We start from the raw sequence: 27,882 nt of genomic DNA on the forward strand, positions 1-27,882 counted from the left end.
GTATTTTACAAATAAAAATAAACTACAATGTCGGGACTTTTTTTTTAACATCCATAAAATATTGATTGAAGATTTTAGAGTTCCAGTGTGTTGTCATTTTTCATTTTTAAATTTAAATAAAATAAATATCCAATGTTCGAGCATATTTTTGCCAGATTCATTCCATAACATGTAGGTTTTCTTACTATGTGATGATGTCATGAGTGCGATGTTATTTTTTAGTACTGTTACATGTAAATATAACTATGTTATGTAAATAATTTTCAACAACACTAGGTTGTCCGGCAGATAATTTTTGTAAAACATAAGTAAATTCATGTAGACTTTTTATCATTACACTTCATTACATATTGCTTTATGGTACATGAATAAATAATGATAAGTCAAAAAAACTATGTATTGCGTATTGGTAAAGTTTACGCAAGGCAAGTCGCGTGCGGAGACTAAAAATAAGTCAGCTGCTAGGCTATACGGTTTCCGTTTCTTATCCAAACACGTCGTTCAATGGGCGGATGTGTCGCGACTTAACTAGTTTTTGCTTTCGATTCGCCTTATTTAATGGAATAATGAGTTCAAATGAGGTTGATTTTCAGGCTTGATGGTTTTTTAATTAACAACAGTACACGTTTATTTTTTTAAATTAAAAATAAATGGAATTTACATAAACCATGAATAGAACTAATCGTGATGTAATAGGCAGATATTTTGTAACAGGTTTAGCTTATACATGGTTGAAAAGTTTTGTATCTTAAATTAGTAAGATGAAAATAAAGTACATAGCGTTTATGCTAGCTCGCTGTATGTGTGTATTAAACAACTGTACCGTTATTCGAAGCCTAATTATATATATGAGATATGCCATCGCTTCCGTTCCATTTTTCATCTCTTTTCTCCTTTGTTTTACCCTTTTCTGTCCCTTTCTTTCAATTTTACTACCACCACCACAGTGGCGCCATCTGAGTTAACAAGTTAATGGCGCTGACTTTGCTCCTCATTACGTCGTTGTTTTTCGTTCCATAAGGTTCCAAAGTGAGAAATTTAAAAAGTGTTGTTAATGTGATTATTCAAGTGCACACTATGTCCGAGGTACGTACCTAATAACTTTTAATGTTAACTATATTGTTCTATGCAACAGTAAAATGAATTTATTATTTAAATAATTTCTTTGAATGTTATAATACTCACTTTGGATAAAAATATAAAAACATCGTGAGGAAATCTGTAATTTTTAATATCGTTTACCCACTCATGTGGCGACAACGGTTGAAATATACCGTCATGCATTATAAAAATAAATATAAATTCTTTCTAGATTAGAATGAGTGAGACAATCAATCCAGTAAATTCAGATACAAATAAATCAGATTCATGCCGAAAAAGAAGGCATGAGAAACATCGTGATGATTCGAGCTCATCATCTTCTAGTAGTAGTTCGATGAGTGGTAGTTCAAATGATACTTCAAATTCAAAACGGCGGCGCCGGAATAAATCTAAAAGACATCGCAAAGATAAGAAATTAGATAGATTGTTTAAATAATAATCGATTCCTTATAAATGCTGACAAAGCATACGGTTCCTTGAGCTTCGCTCTCATTAAACAAAAAGATGTGCTTGAGAAGGAGCTTCGAAGCTTTTTATTGTGGGTAAAAACATCCCCTGATTTATCATTTATTGAAATTAATAATAAAATTCAAGATATTTTTGTTACTGGTGATTTCTCCAAAATTTCTAACGATGCCCTTCAGTTGGTCTGCGGCCACAGGGCAGAGATTATCCAGCAACGCAGAGAATCAATTTTAGCTTCTGTTAAGGACCCGTTACATAAAAGCACACTGCGCAGCATTCCACCGTCGTGTCAAAATCTTTTTGAAGCTGAAAAATTATTAACAGTATTGGATAAAGCAGGTGGTGTACGTAAAGTGTTTTGGCAACGTACAAAAGATCGCGCTTCTGTACCGCAGACCGATCAAAATATTGCACCTCGTTTAGCACCACAGCAAAATTCATTCGCTTCAGTCTCGAGAAGAGGTGGACATAGTCAAGTATCGAGGGCCATCCCTAACAAGCCCTTTCGGGGCAGGGGAAGGCAAATTACTACCCGACGTCAAGGTGAACCAACATACGAATATCGCCACGAACGGAAAAGCTCTCCCTCTTCCCACCGGGATAGGAGAGGTCGAACAAGAAAGTTTTGACTCACCGAGTCACTTTCGAGCTGGTCAGCTGACCAAATACCAAGTAAGATGGGCGGAAATGGGAGCTTCACCTTACATTCTGACCATTATTTCCGGTTACCATATCCCATTTGTCAAAAAGCCCCCACTATTTACACCAGACCTAAAAAGTTCCGGGCATGCGACTCCGGTTTCTGCGCAAATGACACAAATTATACAGAAGATGATTGTCGAAAAAGTTCTATCTGTAGTTCCACCGTCACCCAGCTTCCTGTCACGTTTGTTTCTGGTACCAAAAGGAGACGGGACAATGAGGCCCATATTCAATCTCAAGACACTAAATCAGTATGTCCTGGCAACACCATTCAATCTGATAAACATTCACAAAATACCAGGGTTCCTACAGCCGAACGACTGGCTAGTGAAAATAGATCTTTCACAAGCTTATTTTCACCTACCGATACACAGAGCACACAAGCGCTTTCTACGCCTCTTGTATCAGCAGCAAATTTTGGAAATGAACTGCCTGCCCTTCGGGTTGAGTTCCGCGCCAAAAACATTTGCAGCCCTGAGCAATTGGATGGCTCAATATCTGCGTCAAAAAGGGATACGTCTAATAGTATACTTGGACGACTATTTAATTGCCAACAGAGACCTGTCAACCTTGAAACAGCACGTGACAATAACGATAAATTTTCTAGAGTATCTAGGATGGATGATAAATTACAAAAAGTCTGTTCTGGTTCCCAGAAAGACTATAGAATACTTAGGCATTCTATGGGACCCATGGCAAAATCGGAAAATGCTTCCAAAAGAGAAACAGGTAAAATTACATTCGTCAATAAGCAATATAGTAAGAAAACCAGAAACGAATATAAAAGAAATTCAAAGCATTATTGGACAAATGAATTTTGCCAGCTTCGTTGTTCCGCTGGGCAGGCTGAATTATCGACAGCTTCAGAAATTAGTAATAACATATCTCAGATGGGAAGTAAAGAGTTTCAAACTAAACAACGAATCACTAGCAGAACTTCAGTGGTGGCTTCAGCACCTTCGAGATTGCTCCGTAATTCACGAGCCTCATCCGACCCACTACATGGTTACCGACGCTTCAGACCAAGGCTGGGGAGCGAGGATAAACAATGTAAATCTCTCCGGTGTGTGGTCGAAAACGGAAGAGAAGTTACACTGCAATCACAAAGAATTACTAGCCATACTCAGAGCGTTCGAAGAGTACAGTCCGAACCTACATTACGCATCTGTTCATCTACAATGCGACAACAAAACCGCTGTTGCATACTTACGCAACGAGGGCGGAACGAAATCACAAACCCTTCTGGATCTGACATACAAAATATTTCATCTTTTACACAATTGGGATATAAGCCTGATGATCCATCATATTCCCGGCATATACAACGCGGAGGCAGATCGACTGTCACGATTACGTACCCATCCGGAATGGCATGTTCTACCTCAAGGGACTTCACCTGTGTTTGCACGATGGGGGACTCCTGTAGTCGATCTGTTTGCGTCGAATCTCGCACGCGTAGTAAAGAGATACTGCTCACTGGATTGCCGGGACGATCAAGCGGAATTTCACAATGCATTATCCCAAGTATGGACTTATCCGTTGGCATGGGTGTTTCCTCCTCCGTTTTTGATACCCAAAGTTTTACAACATCTGCATCAATGTCAGGGTATATTCCTCATTGTAGCACCGAGATGGGAAAAGGTATTTTGGAGGGCCGATCTAAAAAGTCGAGCAATTGCAGCTCCTTGGACAATACGGAACCTTCCACAAGTGTTGATAGACATATCGACAGGCCTTCCTCCCCAGAATGTATCGAAGATGGTGCTGGAGGTTTGGAAATGTGGGGGTGGAATGAACAATTAAAGGGATGGTCACCCGAACAGAGAAAACTTTTAATGGATAGTTGGCGTCCCTCAACTCTAAAGTCTTATAAAACTGCATGGTCACGATGGGTAAAATGGGCTAATGATAATAATATAATTGTTAACAAACCTACTGGATCGGATTTAGCACGTTTTTTATGTGATCTACACTATAAAGAAAAGTTTTCTTATAGCACAATATTGTCACATAAATCTGTCGTGTCAACCTTATGCGACTTGGAATCATCGGAGCGTCTTAGTAGCCATCCGCTAGTGAAACGAATGTTAAAATCCATTTCACTATCAAAACCTTCGACACCAAAACCACCGATTTGGGATGTTGAGATTGTTTTTAATCATATCTCCTTGTTAGACACAGAAACAGGGAGTTTATATGAAATATCAAAAATTACTGCTGCTATTCTTTTAATGTACTCTGGAAGACGGATACATGATTTAACTTTATTACGAATTAATTCTAATGATTGTGTGTTGTCAGATGACTATATTATTTTGTGGCCAGCTTACGGTTCTAAAACAGACTCCATTAATTATCGCCAGTCGGGTTGGAGATTAAATATTAATAAAGATAATAAAAATTTAGATCCTGTTCATTGGATTAACCGTTTAATCATGATTGGGCGTGATAGAAGAAAAGCTTCCAATAGCGAAAATCTATTTATTTCAACCTGTGGTAAGCCTAGACCTGCCACTAGGTCTGTAATTGGTGGTTGGATCAAGAATCTCCTTAAAGAAGCTGGTGTCATGGCATCGGCTGGTAGTTTTAGAGCCGCGGTAGCCTCCAAAAGTTGGCTTGAAAATAGCCCCATCGAGGATATACTTGCTCGAGGCAATTGGAGATCAGAAAAAACTTTTAAGCAGTTCTATTGTCGACAAATTCTTCCTAATACAAGAGTTTCTGGTCACCCAATACAGAATTTGTTTACGCCCGTAACAACATAACTGTTACATGAACTAATTATTGTTATTAATCATTTATTATTATCATATTATTATGTTTATTAGTTCTGTTAAGAGTTAAGAAATTAATAATAATAAACTATTAAAATTTATTGTTACTGTAACTTTTTCAAAATTTGTTGCTAATATTATTTGCTATAGTCACATTACGTCGACCACCACCACCAGGCGATAACAAACACGTCTCATATATATAATTAGGCTTCGAATAACGGTACAGTTGTTTAATAACGACGTTTTACCTGCAAATAAAACGTATATTAAACATACTTACCTTATTCGAAGCCTAATACTTTAATTCTGCCTGGTGGCAAACAACAGACGTAATGACGAGCAAAGTCAGCGCCATTAACTTGTTAACTCAGATGGCGCCACTGTGGTGGTGGTGGTAAAATTGAAAGAAAGGGACAGAAATGGGTAAAACAAAGGAGAAAAGAGATGAAAAATGGAACGGAAGCGATGGCATATCTCATATATATAATTAGGCTTCGAATAAGGTAAGTATGTTTAATATACGTTTTATTTGCAGGTAAAACGTCGTTATTAAATGTAGTAGCCGACACAATAGTTAAACAATGAGCATGAATTAATGTCATACACGGAAGAGGGAAAGGTTATATTTAACCTTTGGTATTTATAAACAAACTTCAGTACGAAGTTTGTGGTTAAGGATTCAAGCTTAGGGTCTGACAAGTAAAGAATTGGACTATTCAGATTGGAAAATAATATATATAACCGCCTGTAGTTGGGAAATTACAATATTACGTTCTCGTTCCTCGGATAGCAATCCTTACCTGATCTCTTCTCGATCGTCTATGATCGCCATTGTATTAGAATGACGGAACAGAGAGTACTATCTAAGTGCATTATCTAAGTGCACATAGCTGTTGGATGAAACCCTTGGGATTGGTCACCATAGCCAAAATTCGTCAATTCTATTTTACAGAATAAAATAAACAAACAAAAGTGGCTTCGTTATATTACTAAGACTGCGTAATATAATTACATCAGATCAAAACAGACCATTAATGCAAATCTCATCAAAAAATATCTCGTCCGTCCCTTTTTTGTATCACCTTTCTCCGTAATGCATTACCACGAGTTTTGGTGGCACTCGATCTTGTTTCTTGGAACCAATTATCGCTGCCTTTGGTGAGGTTTAATGACTCGTTGGACAAAAACAGTGAACAAGTTCAGCGGTGGTATTCTGTTATAACTCACTTCGTATCTCACTCGTGAAATTTGAGAAACGATTTACGATTACATATTGTTTTGATGCGTATCCTTTGAGACTTATCACGATCGTGTTCTTCGGTGAGTTTGGAGTATTCTCTTACAGAATAACTCCAATGAAACGAAATTGTTAGTAATTGTTGCCTTTGATGTACGGAAAAAGAAATTTATTTTATAATAGAATAAAAAATAAGATATATTATCACGATTTCCATGTGTAGATGCTTTATACTTTCCGCCTCGTTATGTTTTCATGTAATTGAATCGTAACTGTTTCGATAATTATTCATTTTACGATATATTTACTTCTATTAATATATTTATTAATCAACTCCAAAGTTTTGTATATGTGACTGAAATTAATTACGAGTATATGGTTTTCCTTAGTCTTCAGACACAATCTTAGTTAAGAATGTGTCGGATTAGATTGTTGGCTTTGCGATCAGAGGATTTACTTTTATAATGAAATAGCGTAACCTGTAGGTACAAAGTCTGAAATCTCATCATTAATCGAAAATTTTATTCGGATTCCGGAAATATTATTGTGTATTTCAATAATAATCAATCGACAGATTGACAGTTTTCTAACAAGATATATATTAAAAAAAAATAAAAAAATATATGAGACAACATCACATACATTACTCTGATCCCAATGTAAGTAGCTAAAGCACTTGTGTTATGGAAAATCAGAAGTAACGAAGGTACCACAAACACCCAGACCCAAGACAAAATAGAAAACTTATGGTAATCTACATCGACCCGGAACCTCGGAGTGGCGGACCCATGAAAACTGGTGTACACACCACTCGACCAGGGAGGTCGTCAAATATCCGAGTAAACTGAGATTAGATATTAGTTTTTGATGAGGCTGAGGTGGCCCTGTGGTTTGAATTCGTGAATCACAACCGATGATTTGAAACCCGCATTGGAACAGCGTGGTGGAATATGTTCCAAACCCTCTCTTTAATGGGATAGGAGGCCTTAGCCCAGCCTTGCTTTTTTGATGAAGACTATGTTTATATACCAAAAACTTTGGCGCAGAGGAGAAATTTTTTTGTACACTCAATATCCTAAGTGCTTAATAACTGTTTTTATTCGGTATAGTTTTTCATCATCAAAATAAATTATTCTTCATTTAAACAAAATAAACTACTTATTCATAAAAAAAAACAATCGAAAGTAATTTTTCCCATTTTTGGTTGTTTTAATAGTAAATTAAATATTTCTTTAATGACGAGTGAAAGTGTAGCAGATATTTTCGAAACCTGTAAATCAAGATTTTTTTTTCTACATTCCTGTGGACTACAAAGCAGTATTGCGCAAACGCAAGGGTATAAATATTTTTTGGAGTAGAAAGGTTCGATTCTATAAAACAATTAAGTTAAGAATATATCAAGCTAGTTGAAAAATAGGATATTATCTATGGGATCATCATAATAATATATCTAAGACGTAGACTAGTTCAATGAAAAAATTCAATACCTACACAAGAAAGTTATTGTTTGAAAGGAGTGCTGTATATATATACTATATATACCTGTATATTATTTGTTATAAATATATATCGGATTATATGCACTAAAAATTCTAATTACATTTTGACACTTTAGTTATAACTTATAGTTATAATTAATTATAATTAATAAGACCTAGAAAACCTAGAAAAATATAATTTATTTATAATTTTGGTAAAAATAGACAATAATATATTTTTCCAAATTTTCCACAGAAAACTTGTGACGTTTATAGACACGCGGTAGCGTGTCAAGCCAAGTACTAGTACGAGAACTGGTTCCCCTTAATATTCAATTCATACGCTGAAAATGACCTTTCGACGTAAACTGACGTTATCGGACAAAGCTTGAAATTTGGCGCCATTCCTGCAGATACCTCTTCAGGAAGAATTTGTCCGGTGTCGTTGATAAAGTCGTAAATTTTCTTAATCACGTTTAGTTCATTATTAGTTTTAGTAAAATAAGATAATACGATTTATTAATGCAAGGTAAGTTTTTACTTTAGATATTGAGTAACTGTGTGCCAATAAAATCTTATTGATTTTTATGTCAAAAAATCTGATATAAGTATCAGTTTTGATTTAAAAAGTTGAAAGTCACTCTTAATTGGTGTAGTACGATAATTGATGCTCCTGTCTCTGATTTCATAGATATCAGATCCAGGTTATATCAATCAATCAATCAATCAAAATAAACTTTATTCGAGTAGTTTTACAGTAAAAAATCCCTATAATTGCTCTCCTTGCTGTTACGGCTTTAAAATCAAAATAAACTTTATTCAAGTGAGCTTTTATAAGCACTTTTGAATAGTCATTTTACAATTAAGTGGAGCTACCACCGGTTCGGAAAGTAGATTCTACCGAGAAGAACCGGCAAGAATGAACATCGACCTACCCTGGTTAGCAAAGTATACTTCAAATACAAACATAAAGAAAAGCACACAAACATTTATTTGACATTAATTAATTTATGTCAGCTAATAAGTTTCATTAATATAATACATATATGTATATCAAGTTAACTTTGGGATATATCACGGAAGAACTAAGATACATTTAGGTCTCGGGCTTGTGTCATTTAGCCACCACTTGTTGATAATATAATCGTAAAGATCACCAATGAAATGTTTAACATACATTCATTTATGATTACAGTTGTAATAATAAACAAAAACAACAATAAAAATATGTCTTTTATCATTACAACTGTCAAAATACGTTCCGAGTTGTAAGCGCTTCTGGATATTATTTTCGATTTGTTCGTTTCGTAATGGAAATTTCGTATTATCTCGGTAAAATCCCCATCGCTATGGCTCACGCGTCTTTTATCTGTCAGATTTATCTTTGAAACTGACAGCGCTAGAAAATATTCACGATGTTATTAATCGCGGACCGTTTTCACATGAGTATTGTTTTTGCTATCATTTCTATATCAATTGACTGTTCACTTCGGGGTTCCGTATCTTCGGAACAAATGTACGGTGTAACCTCGGCGTCTGTGTTTATATCTATAGTGAGAACCGGGTGTTCTATTAAGACTAGGACGTGGATCCCCACACTTGCCGAGAATCGTGACATCAAAACTCAGTAAAATTTGGTTCGTTTATATGCTATCGGCAGGCGGGTGAGCATCTGGTGGTCAGTGGTCATCACTCATAGACAAAGGCGCTGTAAGAAATATTAACCTTTCTTTATATCACCAATGTGCCATCAACCTTAGGAACTAAGATGTTATGTTCCTTCCTGTAGTTGCACTGACTCACTCACCCTTCAAACCGGAACAAAACAGTACTAAGTACTGCTGTTTGGCGATAGAATATCTGATGAGTAGATGGTACCTACTAAGACAAGCTTGCACAAAGTCCTAACACCAAGTGAAGGTAGTAACGCAGTTTTTTTATTATAAGTATATATCTCTTACTTGGTATGACGATAATCAAGAGAAAATTTGAATTTGTCGTATGAAATTTCGTCACACCAACACCAGCACAAACTCGGGCAAAGTTCCAAATTTAGCACCTCAGAGGGGTTAAGATTGAGCCACATAAAGGCAAGTCCACGCGTGGTACATTTATGGGCCATTATTTGAAAGTGAAATAATAGTCTATAAAACATAAAAATTAATGTATTTCGTGACATTATTTTTAACGCTCTCCTTATCATGCACTCGAACGACATAAACCTGTGTTTGCTTCATACTTAATATTATTATTCGATTCACAAACATTACCTTTTTGTAAAAATAACGTGATCACGTCAGAATTTATCAAATAGTTAGTAATATCATAAGGAAATAATTAATTCCCTTTGAATTAGGCTATAGGTTGTAAAAATCATGCTAGGACGATGAAGAATAGAGCAAAAACCATAAACAAAACATATAAAACTGTATGAATAGGCACGTATATCTAAGCCATATTAATTTTAGTCGCATATATAAATATACTTTTTTTTTAAGTAAGTGAAACTAAAATGTAGGCAATTAATTTATAATACATAAATTAACTGCGTACATTTAACAGTTCTAATGCACGCTTGATAATTACCATTTATAAAATGAATTAAAGTGAAGACAGTTTTTTTTGCAAATATCAATTATTTATGTCTTAACTTTTTAATATTTACTCGTTTATCTAGAGTAGAGGAAGTAAAAGTTACGTTAAAGACTCATATAGATCTGGAGAAAACACGTGAGTCAGCTTTGACCCATTTTCCTAAACTTAGATACATTTCCTAGACTCGTATGCGATGTGGTTTTCCATTGCAAACCGGACTACCGGATGCTACTCGTGCCTGACTTTCTATGATTGTCGAAATGGTAAAAACAAGATTGTCTGCTTGATAAACGTCTTATTTTCAGTCAGTTTTCTAGAATTATCGGTTGTTTATTTCGATTTGTGGTCGAATATTCAATCGGATCTTTATTAGGTGTCATGATTCGAATTTTAAAAAATAATTCAGGTTACAATACAACTAGTAAATAAACATGTGTTTTTTTTTCTTAAAAAATAATCATAAGGTTGTATGTTTCTTTTAAATCGTAAATAAAATACTATTTAGTTTTTAATTATGTTTTTTTATTTTTTATTTTAAAAAGGTAAAGGTTCGATTTTATTACAGCCATTCATATTAAGATTTTGAAGCACTTAAAGTTGAACTTTCTCGCGACTAGCTCCTTTTTAATTATTTTATATCATAAGTTATATGTTTTAATTAGACACACACAACTTGAATCATATGTTTACTCAAGTGCTCCACGTTATTCTCTTTGCCTACGTGTTTCATGTTATTTATTTTTAAAACACATCGTAGTGACACTATGTGAACAAGTTTCATCATAGTACTATTTTAAAACGTCTTTGTTTTCAACTAGTATTCATCATTGTTTTGTTTTTATCTAAAAGTCATCTGTTATTTTCTTAAGAATTCGTTTCGAAAGAAATGATCTACATCGGATACGTAACCAATCATGGAACTTTAAATCCACCTGGAGACGTGACAAAAAACAACAGGTTGGGTGCGCGTGAGGTCGCGACGAAGAGTTGTCTGGGGGCGCCAGAGGCTGCGATTGAGCGAGAGGGACGATACCGTCAAGCCTATTCCATTCATTCTCGATAACTCGCCGCAGACCGCAGTGCCGCGCCAGCCGTCAACGGTAACGCTCGTCATGTCATTATCTTGAAAATAATCAAATACGCGAGTGACTTTTGAAAAGTTTAACATTAACGAATCCGTTTAAAAGTCGAATATCGAATGAAATAGTGTTGTGAAACAGTGTAGCGTTTTAGAAACAACGCCGGTACGACGTGTGGCGTCAAAAATAAACTTTCGTCGCAAGTTGCAAATGGTCCTCTGCAATAATTAGTTTGGTAAAAGTGAGTGTGTGTGTTGTGGACGCTTGATGGTTTAATTATTAGAACTCGAATTGGCGTTTGTTTATATCTAATCGTGCTCACGACAGCCTGGACTTACAAATGATCAAGTTGGTTAGTGCATTGCTTGTCCATATAACTGCTTAGCACTCACTTTGTTTATTAACGTATTGTATCTCATAATGAACACTATTATATCTACACACGCTTCCACTTATTGACATATCAATTTTCGTATCAATTGATAAGAAACATTATTGTACAAATTAGTTTCTTAATGTTTTTGATAACATAACTATCTTTGAAGACATCTATAATTATACGATACGATGTGTGAAGTTTATCAATGAATATTGGATTCGCTATGATGTCATTTCTGACTCAGAAGGATGCGGAACTTTACCCTCTGGGCTTATTTTATTGTTTTCTTGTGATTGTTGGGTTGGGAAGTTGAATATCAAAATATGACTGATTAATTATCTACGTATTACAATTCGTATCATCAGATTAATGTCGAGCGATATTACTCAAAACTTGTCATGACAATATAATGTATTTCTAAATAATATAGGTACATGCAATGATATTCTAATAAACAGATATGTTATATCCTAAACAACAGAAAAAAGTGTGCCGCGCCGGGGATCGTTTATTTTGGTTTATTTTTACATTTCGTTAATAGTAAAAAGGATAGCTTTATAAAAACAATAAGTAAAAGGGATAACTAGATGTTTTAATTACGCAAAACGTATTAATACGTAATTATGATGTATTATAACGTATTACTACGTAAAACGACTAAAGGCAAACGTCCCAATTAGGACGTTTTCTTGTCTTCACTTTTTGCACGTTAATAACATATCTGTTTACTACAACATCATTGGGTACATGTCAATAGTAAATAAGAAACGAACAGTAGTACCGATCGTATCTCTGAACTGATTCAAAAACTGTATTTTACAGGTGTAAATATTAGACTCCATTACCAAGGAGGAATTAGGATTACCAAGTATTTTAATATTTAATGTAATTTAGTTTGTCGACTGAAAGAATCGGCAAGATTTTTAATTATAAAATCAACATAGCCGGCTGTCGTCATATCTATGAGATTTTTTTTCGTTTAATTACACATTTTTGTAACTACTACTACTTGCTTGAGAACAACATTTTTTAAAAAGTTTGTTTTGGCGCACCTTTTAAATAATATCTCTCAATAAGCAAATTCTCGTTTTAGAAGATGAAAGTGAGTTGTCAAGTTCGGCACGCAGATGTTGCGTTAAGAAATCTTGCATGCATCATTTGTTTTTACTCGATTTTCATTGTTACAATTCTCATCCAAGTATACCAAGATATCAATCTTAATTTTGTTTTAATCAGTCTCAATGCATTTTCTAATATGCAAAAATGTATTTGCAACCTTTTTTTGGTAATTTCAGTGGTAAGTACTCTTGCTCGTATCGCTTACGAAAATATTAATTTTGATTACGGAAAAATAACTGTTTTTAAAATAAACAATGATAATTACATTTTTCTTTATTCAGTTCAGTTCTTTTTACAAAGAAAATTTATAAAATAACTCAAAATTTATATAAATTAGTAAATTTATATTTTACATTACATGACATGCTTAGGTAACGGAATGGAATAAAAATGTTTTAAATATATTTTTGAAGTGTTCGATCTTCCCTTTCGCTTCCTGCGATCTGTAGGGATTTAATTTTGTAACAATAGACGGAAGTTTTTGTCATGTCATGAGCTGTAGAAGCGCTCTATTTGATTTAACTTCCTTAGTATTGGGCGTCTGATGGTTCCAACCCATTTTCCGATAAGTTAAAATCAAAATCAATCTTATATTTGTATTTCAAGTAGGCGCATAAAAGCATTTTTGAATCGTCCTATTACAGGCTAGAGTAAGTATTTTCTACCGAAAAGAATTAGCAAGAATCTCAGTAGGTACTTACCCTTCTCCACCATAGTAATAATACAGTATGTTAGTAAAGAACAATTAAATGTATATCTATCATGCCTAGAAATCAATTATTATTGCCTCCACGAATTTTATCATAAATTTAATCTTGTATTATGAGTGCAAAATAGTCAGGAACTATGAGTTTTTAGTTTACCTTTCCTGATCGTGTGTATACTAATTATAGTAATAATTGTCATCGTTTCTTTCAAAAAGATCTTTATTATTGTGAAAAACATTGTGGATAACATTTTGTGAAGCAACTATAAATGTACCATATTAAAAACATTACGATGGGAGTCTCAAGTTCCCATATTATAAATAAACCGGATAGTTCTTTTTTGTAGGATTAAATCTGCTTCTGTTTTAATGAAATATCGGTAGCGTTACTCCAAAGCAAAATGCCGTAAGATATAGTAGGTACTATGAAACCAACCCTAACTATACTATGTATTGTACCCCCCTGTACTATGACCCAAGTATACTAATCGTACAGTATCAACGTCAGTTGTATAAACTTTACTTTTATTGCCACAATTATTTATTATTATAAAATTTTGATTGATTTTCAACTTCAAAGTAGTATTTTCTCATTGATAAATGAGTGTTATTACTAAGTAAATGGGAGAGGCTTTAAAATAATCATAGTCATAGTCGTAATTTAGTAAAACTGCTAAGTGTCTTTCAATGTATTAAATTGTCATTTTGTGAACATTCGTTTGATTAAACAACGAAAGAGCATGGATGTACCAATAGATATGTAAAGAAATTAAGAAAGCGTATAAGCAATAACTAAACAATAGTAATTTTAAAACACAATGAATCATAGAGCGCGACAGGGACAAAGCATGGATAAGTGTATCTTAGCATTAATATGATGGTAAGAGAGCGGAAAGTGGTCGCAAATTCACAAAATTGGCTTTCTTTTGTTATCCGAGGATTTGCTCCAATTACCCATATCACGGCTTCGTTTTCATGTTGCGTGCGTTCTCCTAATCAGGGTTGCCAGTTGCTACCGTTTATTACTGAATAAAACATTTATTATCTTTATGCTATTTCTATTTTGTGATTTATTATTCGAAGATTACGTAGATATGTAAAATATTTTTATTTCTTATGGTTAATTTCGAAAAAAAAACGTCTCTGAAAAGAGTAAATTTTTATCGGTCTTTTTTTATCTATGTCTACATATTTATTTTTGAATACATCCTTACAATTTTTTTTCTGGCAACCCTATTGCTAATGACTACACATAAATCCGCTACATTAATCATTCCCCTGGGGATATGATTTCTCCTGTCACGTATTAAATCTAGCCGCTCTGTAATTCATCTGCCGTTTACATTAATTTCGTTATCAACGGTTAGTGTTGCGTGTCTATTGTGACTTATTCATCTTTATTGTTATTTATATTGAGTAAAAAAATATTGCTTTCAGTGTTGCCTAATTAATTTACGATAACGTTTGAAATATGAGATATTAAATGGAAAAATATGTTCATTTCAAGTAACATTCGTATCTTTCTTTTTGTGATTTGCAACTTTCATGTAACTTGAAGTTCAGTGAACACCTCTAATGGTATGTTGTATATTATCATAGCAAGTTTATATGTTTTAATAATTTAAATAAGTTTAATATAAAAAGATCAAACACAAGATAAGTTTAATAAGATTGACAATGGAATAAAAAATGTCGCAAGCAGTGTATCGCTATAAATAGCAACGGAAGTTATCATCAATCATGGTCACAGTACATTTGTTCTTGATTCCATCTTATCTCCGGAGATGTTATCTCTCGTTTGCGCGGTAAACAATAAGTGGCTGACGTATTAACAGTATCGGACTTAACATTGGATTCGGATTCTGTATTCACATTTGGAAATGTTTGTTTCATATGATGACGCTGGGTTTTTACCGCCTTAATACCTTTTTATGGGCTATACATCGCGAAAGCTTAAATTGTTTGCACATTTCAGAATATTGTCTTAAAAATATCTTATCTGCATTTGTGATTTATTTTTTTCATTTTTCTTACATTGTTCGTTTTGTGTTAGTATTCTGAGTTTAGTTATCGTTATTAATATCGAGGATTGTTAAAGTTGAAACTTGTTAAATTACTTAACATGGTACAAAATCAATTAATTATATTTTGTAAACTTTTTCAAAAGGATTTAAATTTTTAACGCATACCTGTCAAAATATTGTTCATAGTACAAATGTATTCCCCACATAACCAAAATCAAATTAACGGAATATTAAATTCGCCTTGACATTACATAGATAATAATTAAAATAAAATTTAATCTCACGCATCAATATAAGATGTAGTTTTTTTATTTTTTTTATGTGGCAACCCTAGCGAGTGTTATTCGTGTTGTAATTGTGAAATCTTATATTTAAATTACTTATTGAAATCCAGCATGCAAAAATATGATTGCTTTGTAACGATCTAAGAAGTAATCGCGTCTTCATCTCATGATCTGAACTCACATGAGAGGAAAATCGATTTTGTTTTAATAACTAATAAATGAGACGTTATTTGCAAATGAAAACACTACTAAACCAATATACATAATTATACACAATATGCAGTATGTTTTGGAGAAGATTTTAATATAGTATCTGTAGTAATATTATAAATGCGAAAGTAACTATATGTTGCTCTTTCGACGGCAAACTACTAAACAGAACTAATGAATTATTATTTTTTTCTATGTAATAGGTTTGCGGACGAGCATATGGGCTATCTGATAGTAAGTGGTCACCATCACTCATAGGCAATGACGCTGTAAGAAACATTGTGCCTTGTGCCTGTAGTTACACTGGCTTACTCATCCTTCAAACTGAAACACAACAATACTGAGTACTGTTGTTTAGCGGTAGAATATCTGTTGAGTGAGTGGTACTTACCCAGGCGGGCTTGCACAAAGCCCTACCACCAAGTATTTAGAATTAGAATATGAATATGAAAGAATTATGGTAAGAACCCAGCTTGAACCGAAAAGAAGGTTATCTTTAACAACTACCAACCCCCTTAAAAGTGAGGCCATTAATGATACGAGAGAAACTACTAATCACGAATACGAAATTCATATTAAAATTAGACTCGACATGACGCGAATATCACGTTCTTACAGAGAATACCTAACGTTTTATTATTCATTTATTAATTATTTGAGAAAGGAGGAAGTTGCATCTTATTATAATCGATTTTAATCTTAATATGTTTTAATTTAAATATTAACAATAAAATACTCAGCTAGTTAATTAATGGATTAATACGATTTTCGAATTCGAATTTTATCATACTTTCAATAATAATTTATTTCCGATTTTTTCCTCATTGTATATCGATTTCAACACAATACAGCAATACTTTGTTTTTGCTACAAACACTTGACTCGGCAGATATCTCAAAGTTATCTCAAAGGATTGACGCTTCAGCAATATTTTGTGTTTTTCTCAATCTGAATATACCTATTATATATGTAGATATAGCTTAGTTGTATGTTAAACAATAATAATATATTATTATTCAGTTCCTAGTTACAAGAATTTAGTTTTTATAACTTTCGCTGTGACATAACTCAAATACTAAATATGTAGATATTTAAGGAAATAAAAAATAATCAATATATAAATAAATTAGAAAAAGACAAATGAGTTTATATAATCTTTATTTTTATGTAATACTGTTTACCTCCTGTTAATAATTTGATCCAAGTCAAATCAGCAAAACGAGGATTGTAATTGGTCGATGGTATATGATGACGTGATCAGCAACCAATGAGCGTTTAGTGTTAAGATTAGCAAATCTGACTTTGATTAACATTTCAGAAAGAAAAACAAGTGTCAAATCAATCTCCCATAGATTGATTTGACACTTGTAATTTTTGACTAGAAATCAAATATTATTTTTATGATAAAGAATATTTAATAACCAATGCATAAATTTCCGTAACTGTGATCGTAAAATAAATAAACTAGATATCATAAGGCGTCGCGAAATTGCTATATTTTGCAAACAAAGTGGCGATCCTGTCAATTTCGAAACGATTTCGTACACTATGAAATACGTGCGGTCATCTCGTTGAATGTCAAGTACACGATCTTCGAGCACTTGTGCAAGTTGTCAATGAGGTATTGCGTTACTTCTATTGTAACTGCTAAATAGGCTGAGACTGTTTTGTTGCAATAAACACATTTTTTACTTAAACACAGATTCGTCACTGTTTGTCGTGGATGATATAAGTAATCTATATTCATCCATTGTTTTAAATAATGATTGCTTGTAAATATTTTTAATGCGACATGGTTTTATTTAAATGTTTTTTTTGAATTACGATCGGCTTTTAATTCTTTTTTTTATGGTAAAGGCTGGCCAACGAGCATATGAGCCATCTGCTCATGCATCATGCTAAGTGGTCACTATCACCCATAGACAATGAAGCTGTAAGAAATATTAACTATTTCTTACATCGTCAATGTGCAACTAACCTTAGGAACTAAGATGGTATGTCCCTTGTGCCTGTAGTTACACTGGCTCACTCAAGCAATACTGAGTACTATTATTTGGCGGTAGAATAACTGATGAGTGGGTGGTATCTACCTAGACGGGCAGAGTCGGATTTAAAGGTGAATTAATTAGTTTTTTTTATTTCAATCAGTAAGCTGTGAATTGTTTCGTATTTGTATCGGTAACTTTTAAAATATTAAATAGTAACATTATTATAATTTGACTATATCTCAGTATTTGTTAACTTGCTGAAAACTGTGGCCCCCTTTCATGTGGAGGCCCCCTCTCATGTGGAGGACCCCTCTCATGTGGAGGCTCCAGGGCAGTTGCCCCGGTTGCCCTCCCCTAAATACGGCCCTGCAGACGGGCTTGCACAAAGCCCTACCACCAAGTGATATTGTGATATGAGATTTGATCTGCCTTTTTATTTAGCATTCCTTTACCACACTGAGCTAATCGTGTTGGTAAAATTATATCGCATATGACCCAATGAATAACATCTTACGTTAATTGAATATATAAATTATGTAAAGGCAAAGGAAACCCTATATTTGTATATTATTTCTTGTAATGTGAGTAAGTGAGCCGGTGCACGAAGTACGTGCGGTTATGTAGAAACGTCTGATAAGCATAACTCGCTGCGCAAGAGTCTGATTTGTAACACACTCCTGCTGCTAAGTGATAAGGACCAATTTCGTGTGACACAGTGGTTTAAATACAATGAATAGTTTTATATTAAATCAAGCTATCACCTAGGTGGATAGACTAATTTTGCATGATTTGTTTTTTTTAATACGCTGTAATTTTCATAGACGTGTTTTTTTTACCTAGAAAAAAAATTGTAATACCTAGGTATAGAGTTTTTATTTTGAGTAGGAAAATTGAAACTCTCCTTTTTCTACTATAATATGCATGTATTTTACATATAAAACTTCTTGAATCAATCTGATCATTGTTGAAAACAGCATTTTAATTCGTTGCATGGTTTTATAGGCAGCGGAAAGCGCCTTTGTTTTATATTATGTAGAGATAACATAACTGTTTATGTAATTATCAAACCCTTTATTACACAACCTAATTACGTATTAGGTTTTGTAATAAAGGAATTTGTTTATGCACACAAATATAAATAAATTAAAATCTCATGTGTAACCTACCTACATACGAATAGTACGACACAACCTAGAAGTACCATCGGCTAAATTCGTAAAACCGATCACATCCGAATTAAGTACGCTATTCCAAATTTTATTTTATTTTTTCTAATGTGAATATGATCTTTACGCATACTTAATCACGTGTAATGGCATATGACCTAATATTTTCGTCAATTTGACACGTCGATTTACCTGCGCTTACTTTCTTTGGTTGATCTGACGCGAGAATCTATAGCGACGAATAGCGTGTAATGGCGCGATAGGGAGCTATTTCTATTGGTTGTATAAATCAGCAGTAATCAGTTGTATTTAAGTTGTTAGTAATCTGTAAAATGAATTTGCTGGTCATTTATTTCCTAGACTTGTAATGTCATGTTTATACATAAGAAATAAAAGTGATTCCACAATCATTTCAATTTTGTTTCTTTTTTTATACACGTTCTAGGAAAAAACTATTTCTATAGACACTCATATGTGATTGTATTGCTTAAGAATTCAATAATGGAAAAACATGTTTATAAAAAGATGTTTTCCGCGACTATCTTTCCGTATACTGAAACAAAATATTCTATATCATACAAAATGAAAGTAGTAATTAGACCATAAGTTACATAATTCATACATATGTAAATTGTGATTATAACGATGATTTGTACCAAGTTATATAAAGCCGTGTAACATTGCACATATCTTGTTAAGAATCGCGATATATATTTCCTATTTCTATCTCGGTGTAATCTCGCTTTATTAATTATGCACATAATACATTAAGGAAGCTTAGACAATGCGTGGGAATGTTAACTACTGGTTACGTTTCATTTACTTACGACGTTTGTCCGATTTAATTTCGGGTTAGGAAATTTGTTATCTGTGCATCGGTGCTGTCATTTTAGGTCGATTTGAATGGTCTTATTACTTAATATTACCGCACTTGTTTTATCATTTATATACTTATTATGTGTTATTAAAAATATGTATTTAAAACTGATTTTTTATGGTAAATCAATATATTTGTGCTGGTAACACTAGTGTTTGTAAGAGCTGTGCTTATTTTAAAAAAGCAGAGGCGCCAAAAATTCTACTTCCACTATTTTTAAAGTGATCTAACAGTAATTTGTTAAAGTAGTATACCCATGAACAAACTGCTAAAGATAATCGTATGACAGAATTATTATATCTGCTTTAAAAAAATAAGCATGCTGTAATTATGCGTTGTTTATATTGTAATTGAATACCGTGGCTTTTTCTTTCTCCATAATTATTTCGCTACGTAATATAGAATGCTTATATACAGTTATTTTTGGCTCGAATAAACTTGTATTTAGTTTAGGTAGGTAGTAGACCTATTAGTGTTGTATTGTCAAGGTGGAAATGAACATCTTTGTTCCCAAGATAGTATTACATCTGGCATCGTATCTATATCATAGCAAAAAAATTATATAAAAAATAAAGTATCGTACATACGAGCTAAACTATCTGCTGCTGCGGTGTACATGCTGATTGAAATTAGTGCTATTTAAAAAAAACTCAAATCTCACTACATAATACACTCGTGAAATGGAATTGTCAAACGAATTTGACTATTATTACTATGATATTTAAAGTACATTCGTATTAAAATAGCGTGTCACCATAAAACTGGTTAAAACCTTTTACGAGTACCGTATGTTGATACAAAACTGTTTTCTTCTTTCGGAAATACTATTGTAAAGATAGGTAGATATAACACATAGTACAGTTCGTACTTCACATGTTTTTTTCTTCTTTAGGATGCGCAGGTGTTGGGTCTTTGCCTGACACCTGCCCATTAGATAACCTATACCTATTCCATTAAAAAAAAACTTCAAAGATAATTCGTAATTCATTTTTTTTAAACATGTTTGTTTCATGAAATGAATTTTTAATTTAATTTTACAAATTGGTTCTTATTAAATGAAATTATATAAGATCATCGTTATAATTATAGATAATGTTCATAATTTACTTAATAGCAGACGTGTACACATCATTCTGTGACTATTTCTTTTTTTTAGTGCCATTAAAACAAGTGTTGCAGTTTTGTAATACGTTCTAAAACATCAAAATAACGAGGGTAGTGATATAATTAAATTACAGATGTTGCAACGTATCTGAAAGTGAACGTAATTATTTCTAATTAAATATTATTTTGCTGTTAACATAATTTTAAAATATCTTTTCTCAGGAAAGCAATTACAAAATGTTTTGTTTTGAAACTTTAGATAAAGAAGATTAATCTGTATTTTATGTAACTTGTACAAAATACCAAATAAAAAGAGTTTTAGTGATTAGCGGTGGCAACTAATATACTCATTAAATAACATATGTTTCGAATATGAATTGAAACTAAAGTATACATAGGTCATTACTAACAACTATTTTTTTAATTATCCTATTAGTAACTCATATGTTTGTGTTGTTCTAGGTTAAGGATTAACAAGGAAATTGATACTATTATTCTTGACTTTAAAATTCAATTGAGTTTAGTGTCTCATCCGCACCGATCAATCTCATTCGTGTCTTCTCCATCCTACGTGACATTGGCGAAATAATCTGTGCCCTGCCGGCACAACTAAAAGCCATTCAACTAAGAATTGAATTGAATTGTACATAGGTCATTGATTATGTATATAGAAAATTGCAACAGGTGCAGTTGCAGGCATCGTACATTTTATTTATCCTTCGAAAGAAGTAACGAAGGTTATGTTAAGAAATACCTCCGACTTGATCTTACTCTCCTAAATATAGTTTAAATTTAAACTGTCTCCTTTAGTCTCGTTGTGAGTCGATTTTTAAGGAGATTATTTTTTTACATCTTATAGTTTCTCTGAAACACCAAGCGTACCATGAAAGGAGTCTTAGATGCATACTACAAATTAATGGCAATCTTTTGTGGGAAATCTGCCATCGGTGACATGGAATTTGAAGAGTACTACAAATTCTACGTGGTCATAGTAGAATATGATACTTATATAAATTGGAATTTTCCATCTATATATATTGAAAGGTTCAAATGCCATATATTTAAAAGGAAATGTATAATTTCGACATTTAGAATGTATTTATATACAACACTTAAAACAAAATAGGAAGGACGAAGGAATATAAACTCTGTATATAAAAATAAATCAGTGTTTATATGATGTCTATATAAAACAGTTTATGACGAACCAAAATAACCTTAATATCTGCTTTAAACCGGTGTTAATCCTCGTGCAAACGTAAAAGTGAATCAAAAGACATGTCGCGTGACACACACCGACATTCTTGATCTTCGCCAAAAATCTCAACGTATCTGTGGCACATCCGGTGCGATCGATTCGATAATAATCGGAGAAATGAGCGGTTTTCTATTCGATAACTCGTTTTTTGTGTGACTTATGGCTTGCAATCGATTTCTAGAAATGTAATAATTTTAAAATTCTATTATTTATGATTTTAGATCGAATTTCTATCCTTAAAACAACGTGTAACATATATGTACAAACATTCTTTGCTACAAATTAATAGTTGTAATTGAATAATTATACTATTATTATATTTATTTTGTATATAAAAAGTTAATCAAAAATGAAAATGTAATATATTTACGTAAATAGCTTTTTAAATTAACATTAATCGAAATTATACTTATGTATATAAAGCTGAATGGCTGAAATAAACAGTTTTTTGGATAGTTTGTTTTATCTTTGAACCGACTATTCAACTACGAATGGGAATTAATCCTCTTCCGGTTGACAGCTTGAAGTATGCTCGACATTTATACCACTCATAATTGTATAACTAACAGACAGTAATTTTGCTGTTGAAGTAAACTCATTAAGTTGCGTTAAGTAGAACTTAAACTAAAATATACTCTTAATGACGAAATGTTGTTCATCAGTAGTACAGTTGAGAATAATTAGGCCACAACTAAAATGTATTGTTCAGCAATATTTAAAATAACTAACGGAATAATTAAAAAATATATGGCGAAAAAATCTTGTAATATATAATTTAAATACTGTGACGCGATAACACCAAATTTAAATATGCAAATGATTGTAACATCGGATTCTTCGGTATGGTTCGCTGTAGACACATAAAAATTAACTGAGAACCGGAACAGTTATAGAAATCGTGACATTCACCTTCAAAACGCCTTTTATATTCAAATAATTGTTTAGACTTTGATATATATTTTATATATATATATAGAAAATCTTTTGAGCGATCGAAGAAAGAATTCGAATCTTAGCGTTCAAAACTGACATCTAATCCCATAATGTAATAAGCGACACTTACTGAGATTAAATTATGATACTTAAAGGATACACGAATTAAAATACTGGTCGCTGAAAGTCGAATTTCAACACTTAATAGTCGTGACGAGCATTCATTGTTTGGTTCGTAAAAAGAAAAACTCCTTGTCTTTTTTTACAGTTTGAAGGTAATTTTGGTTTTGGTTTTCTCCGTATCTTGAAGTATATTTTAAATCATAAATAATTATAGGAACAGTAGCAACGATTGCGTATCAGTTGATTTAGCAGTTTAGTTTTAAAATAAACAAGAATTGAAATGAAACAAAGTTTTCTACCTAAAAACACTAATATAATAATATCTATAAATTTGTTTCCGTATCGTATATTCGTTTTACATTACTATAAAAGAAGGCGAGGAAGTTTGAAGAACGGCAGCTAAAAATAGAACTTCAAAAAGACATGCATTCATTAATGTGAAAAGTTAATTTAAGTAATATGTGATAAAATAATTTTAGACTGCACTTTGGTTCCGCTGGTGATAAAGTTGTTTCATCCTGTTCAGTGACAGGATGAGGATGTGGGGTTCCTATTATTGTTCAGCCGTACCAACGAAATATATATGTATATTACAAGTTACTTTCTACTTTTATATCATAGATACTTGAATATGATAATGATATTAATTTGTTTAAGACTTATTATATCAGAAAATTAAAATGTAACTAGTGAAACATCAAAAGAACAAAAGCCGAATACGTAATAATCTACGACATTCATTATGAATTTTCGAAATAATTACGTTTTGAACTCCGGCGAAGATGTTATCGAATTTATATATATATATATATATATATATATATATATATATATATATATATATATATATATATATATATATATATATATATAATTATCAGAAGACATATCTTATAAAAGCTTAATAATAATAAATAAATAAATAAATATGAGACAACATCACATACAATACTCTGATCCCAATGTAAGCAGATGAAGCACTTGTGTGTTATGGAAAATCAGAAGTAACGACGGTACCACAAACACCCAGACCCAAGACAACATAGTAAACAAATGATAATTACTACATTAACTAGGCTGGGAATGGAACAGGACCTCAGAGTGGCGTACCCATGAAAACCGATGTACACACCACTCGACCACTGAGGTCGTCTAATAATAATAAACATTTAATGATACTGCCCAATGCAAAATTACATGGACATTATGGACCAAAAACGGAACGCGAGATTTTTCACTGACGAGGTTTATATCTGGCCATCACTGAGTTTTAATGTGTTTATAATTCATCTATAAAACCTGTATGTACCGGATTAAAATATCACATTAATGTCTGCCAGATATTTGCACTAAAATGCCGAAGTACTCTGAGGAGATAAAACTAACACTTGTGGAATTATTTAGGCTGTAACAAACATAAATTGCTCAAATCCTTGGACTAAAGTTATCATTACAAGACTGGCATGATGCGTTTTTGTATCATAAAAAAAATCATGAGCACAGATAATGATAGCAGTCGAATTATTCTATGTTCCAAATACGAATTATTAAAAAAATAATAATATGTTCCATTCATTGTTAACAAGACTTCGCTATTAATTAAACAAGTTGTAAACGATGTATTTTAAATTGTTATAATGCGTCAATTTAGTGATTCATATATTTTTATAGCGTTTCGAGGAAATGGAAAAACATACCTAAACACATGGAAATAAAGGTCAGAATTAAATGTCTTATAAATACTTTTTGTTTGAACAAAAACAGGTATTGTTATTGTTCATTGATATTATTACGTAACTGTTTGATGGTTTTCGATGTTTATTTTTTTAAATAGTCATCTTGTTGATCTAATAACACTATGAAGCCAGTATTTATATGTAAAATGGAAGCAGAATATATATTTTATACCAGGAACCACCATTTCACCAATTATATTGCCCACACAGAGTAATACTCAATCTATTTTCATATACATGATATTATTGAAACTTGTTAAGCCATCACATTTTTGGACTGGGGTGAAACCGCTGCAACGACGCTGTCAAGGCCTCAAACAAGTCGAAAAGGAGACTGTGTAGTTTTGTCGCGTTTCGAGGAGTAAGTTTCAGACACGAGAGGCAAAATATTGTTGATTGTTGTAAGAATTGTCGCACGTACCAATAATGATGTCATCATTCATATCAGATTACGTTATCCTAAAATATAAATCTTGTATCCATTAGGCAACGTAGATTACAAATGAACACATATTACGTTCAAATATACATATTTTGTATCACTACAGCTACAATGATTCTATGAAAAATGCATTTAAAATTTCAATGGCGTAAAACGTTTTAAATTGGTCGGATTATACGTAAAGATTTTTTCTAATATATTTTTCAAATATATAAAATTAATTTATTGATAATTTTATTTCCGACCTCGTATCAATTCAAAACCACACCTATTCCACAAGAATTCGTTTTAGAACTTAGTGTTAAATTGCAAAATTAACATTGGTATTACTGACTTCATTTTAAGGCTTGGTGTCCACCTAAACACAAGCGATACTAGCTATAATCTGTAAGGAACTCGTTCGTTCGTGGTAATTTTTACGACTACTACTGGAATGTAATTTTATTTTTGTCTTCATTAAAGATAACATGCATCATAACAAGTAGGTTTTTTATTTATTTATTCAATTGTTTTTCATTAGCTTTTTAACAATAAACCTTGTCCTTTTCTTTCGATTGTCAAATTACTTAAGAGAGAAAGAGAAACACATATGATAAACAACTTAAAATAATAGGATTGTTTTAAGCACATTATAAACATAATTATCGTAAATTATAAAACGATAAATCCTAAAAAAATATAGCAATAATTAATCAATATAGTATCAATGACATGTTACTTATAAACAGTTAACTAAATATTATATTAATAATAGTATTATCCCCTTTGTATTGACATCTATACCGCCGCTTATCAGATAGGCAGTCAGCCTTATACAATGGCCTTGCCCGCAAGACTATTTGCCTATGGCGCTGGCGACGTACACTAATAAATACATAGAGGTGTGCCTGTCTGTTTGGAGATTATCTTCTCTTAACTGGTTCTAGAGTTACATTCCACTTGAGGCCTCTGAGAGTTTATTGATTGAGAAATGGGTGTTAAGATACTCGATAGCGTTGCTTAAGTAACTCAAGTTCCATTAAATGCGTTGCGTATATTTATTTTAATTAAAATTTTTAATTTATTGTCAGTTCGCTATTAATATGCTTATTAGAGTCGCGAGGGTTACCGAGTATTATCAAATTGTACCGAAATCAGATTGTCTTTTTTATGTATATAAAAGCCTTAAGTAGTATAAAAATAAATATTGAAAATAGTTACCGTATAAATAATAACCCAGTGGAATGATGACAAGATTGCTAGCAGCGATTCATAGGGCAAAAATTCAAAAAAAATTATAGGGTCAATAAATGAACCATGTCTTCTATCATTGATTTGACATTTGAAAAATTAGTTATCCGTTCGATTGGTAGAGATTCGTATAGTGTATTCGATAGAGATGTGTATCTCTATTAAAATATATTAATTGTACGACTTCGTTTTTGGTAGAATTCTATATTGCTATCCCTTCTATTCTTCGTTTGAGGTTAAAACAATACAAAGTATTTCGTTTAAATTATAATTTGGAGTTAGTATCAGTTAGTTACAGTGGTATTTTAGTTGACAAAGGCGCATTTTGGGCTCATATCTTCATCTATAAGCACAAACTATACGCTCAATTTTAGCTGTAAATAGTAACACATACAGGTTTTTTAATTGATGGGTATTTCCGTATGGTCAAGAAAAACATCGTTAGAATACATGGCTTTTGAAATGTCATATATGTGAATCTGAATTGGAGAATTGTAATGAAAAAAGATAAATGGTTGCTTTAAAAGAGAGCCAACCTTCCTGCGAGCATAACAGCCCACCGTGGAACATTTTTCTTAGTATTTTCTTTTACAATATACATAAATCCCTTCAATTAGATGAGTTTTATACTTGCAAAGATAATAATTAATTAAATAAGAGTATTCATAATCATAATCCTCTGACATTTTGTGTTACACAGATTGCTCTATTAAAGATAGAACTTGTATTACTCGTTCTAAATGGGTTCATAAAAAAATGTTTTCGCTAACCTTAAATTATTTGATATTTCGTCATCGCGTGGCATTGTCTCTTAGTTGAGAGCAGAATACATTGCGCAAGTTGGCCGTTTCGGTCGCCTCATTGTCTGC

The 27,882-nt window shown here is 32.5% G+C and overlaps 1 protein-coding gene across 3 annotated transcripts in view; it reads left to right on the plus strand.

The window, feature by feature from the left end:
• The window catches only part of LOC124530123 (rho GTPase-activating protein conundrum), a 98,837-nt gene that overhangs the window by 26,220 nt on the left and 44,735 nt on the right, over window positions 1-27,882 (plus strand). The window contains exon 1 of one of the 3 annotated variants that reach the window (XM_047104142.1): window positions 11,418-11,786. The exons of the other annotated variants lie outside the window; for them this stretch is intronic. Coding sequence (XP_046960098.1) covers window positions 11,775-11,786 — 12 coding nt within the window. The 5' untranslated portion in view covers window positions 11,418-11,774. Of the gene's footprint in view, window positions 1-11,417; window positions 11,787-27,882 lie in introns of those variants that run through there. 3 annotated transcript variants of the gene reach the window in all.

The sequence above is a fragment of the Vanessa cardui genome, chromosome 1, assembly GCF_905220365.1.
Source record: "Vanessa cardui chromosome 1, ilVanCard2.1, whole genome shotgun sequence".
Lineage (NCBI taxonomy): Eukaryota > Metazoa > Arthropoda > Insecta > Lepidoptera > Nymphalidae > Vanessa > Vanessa cardui.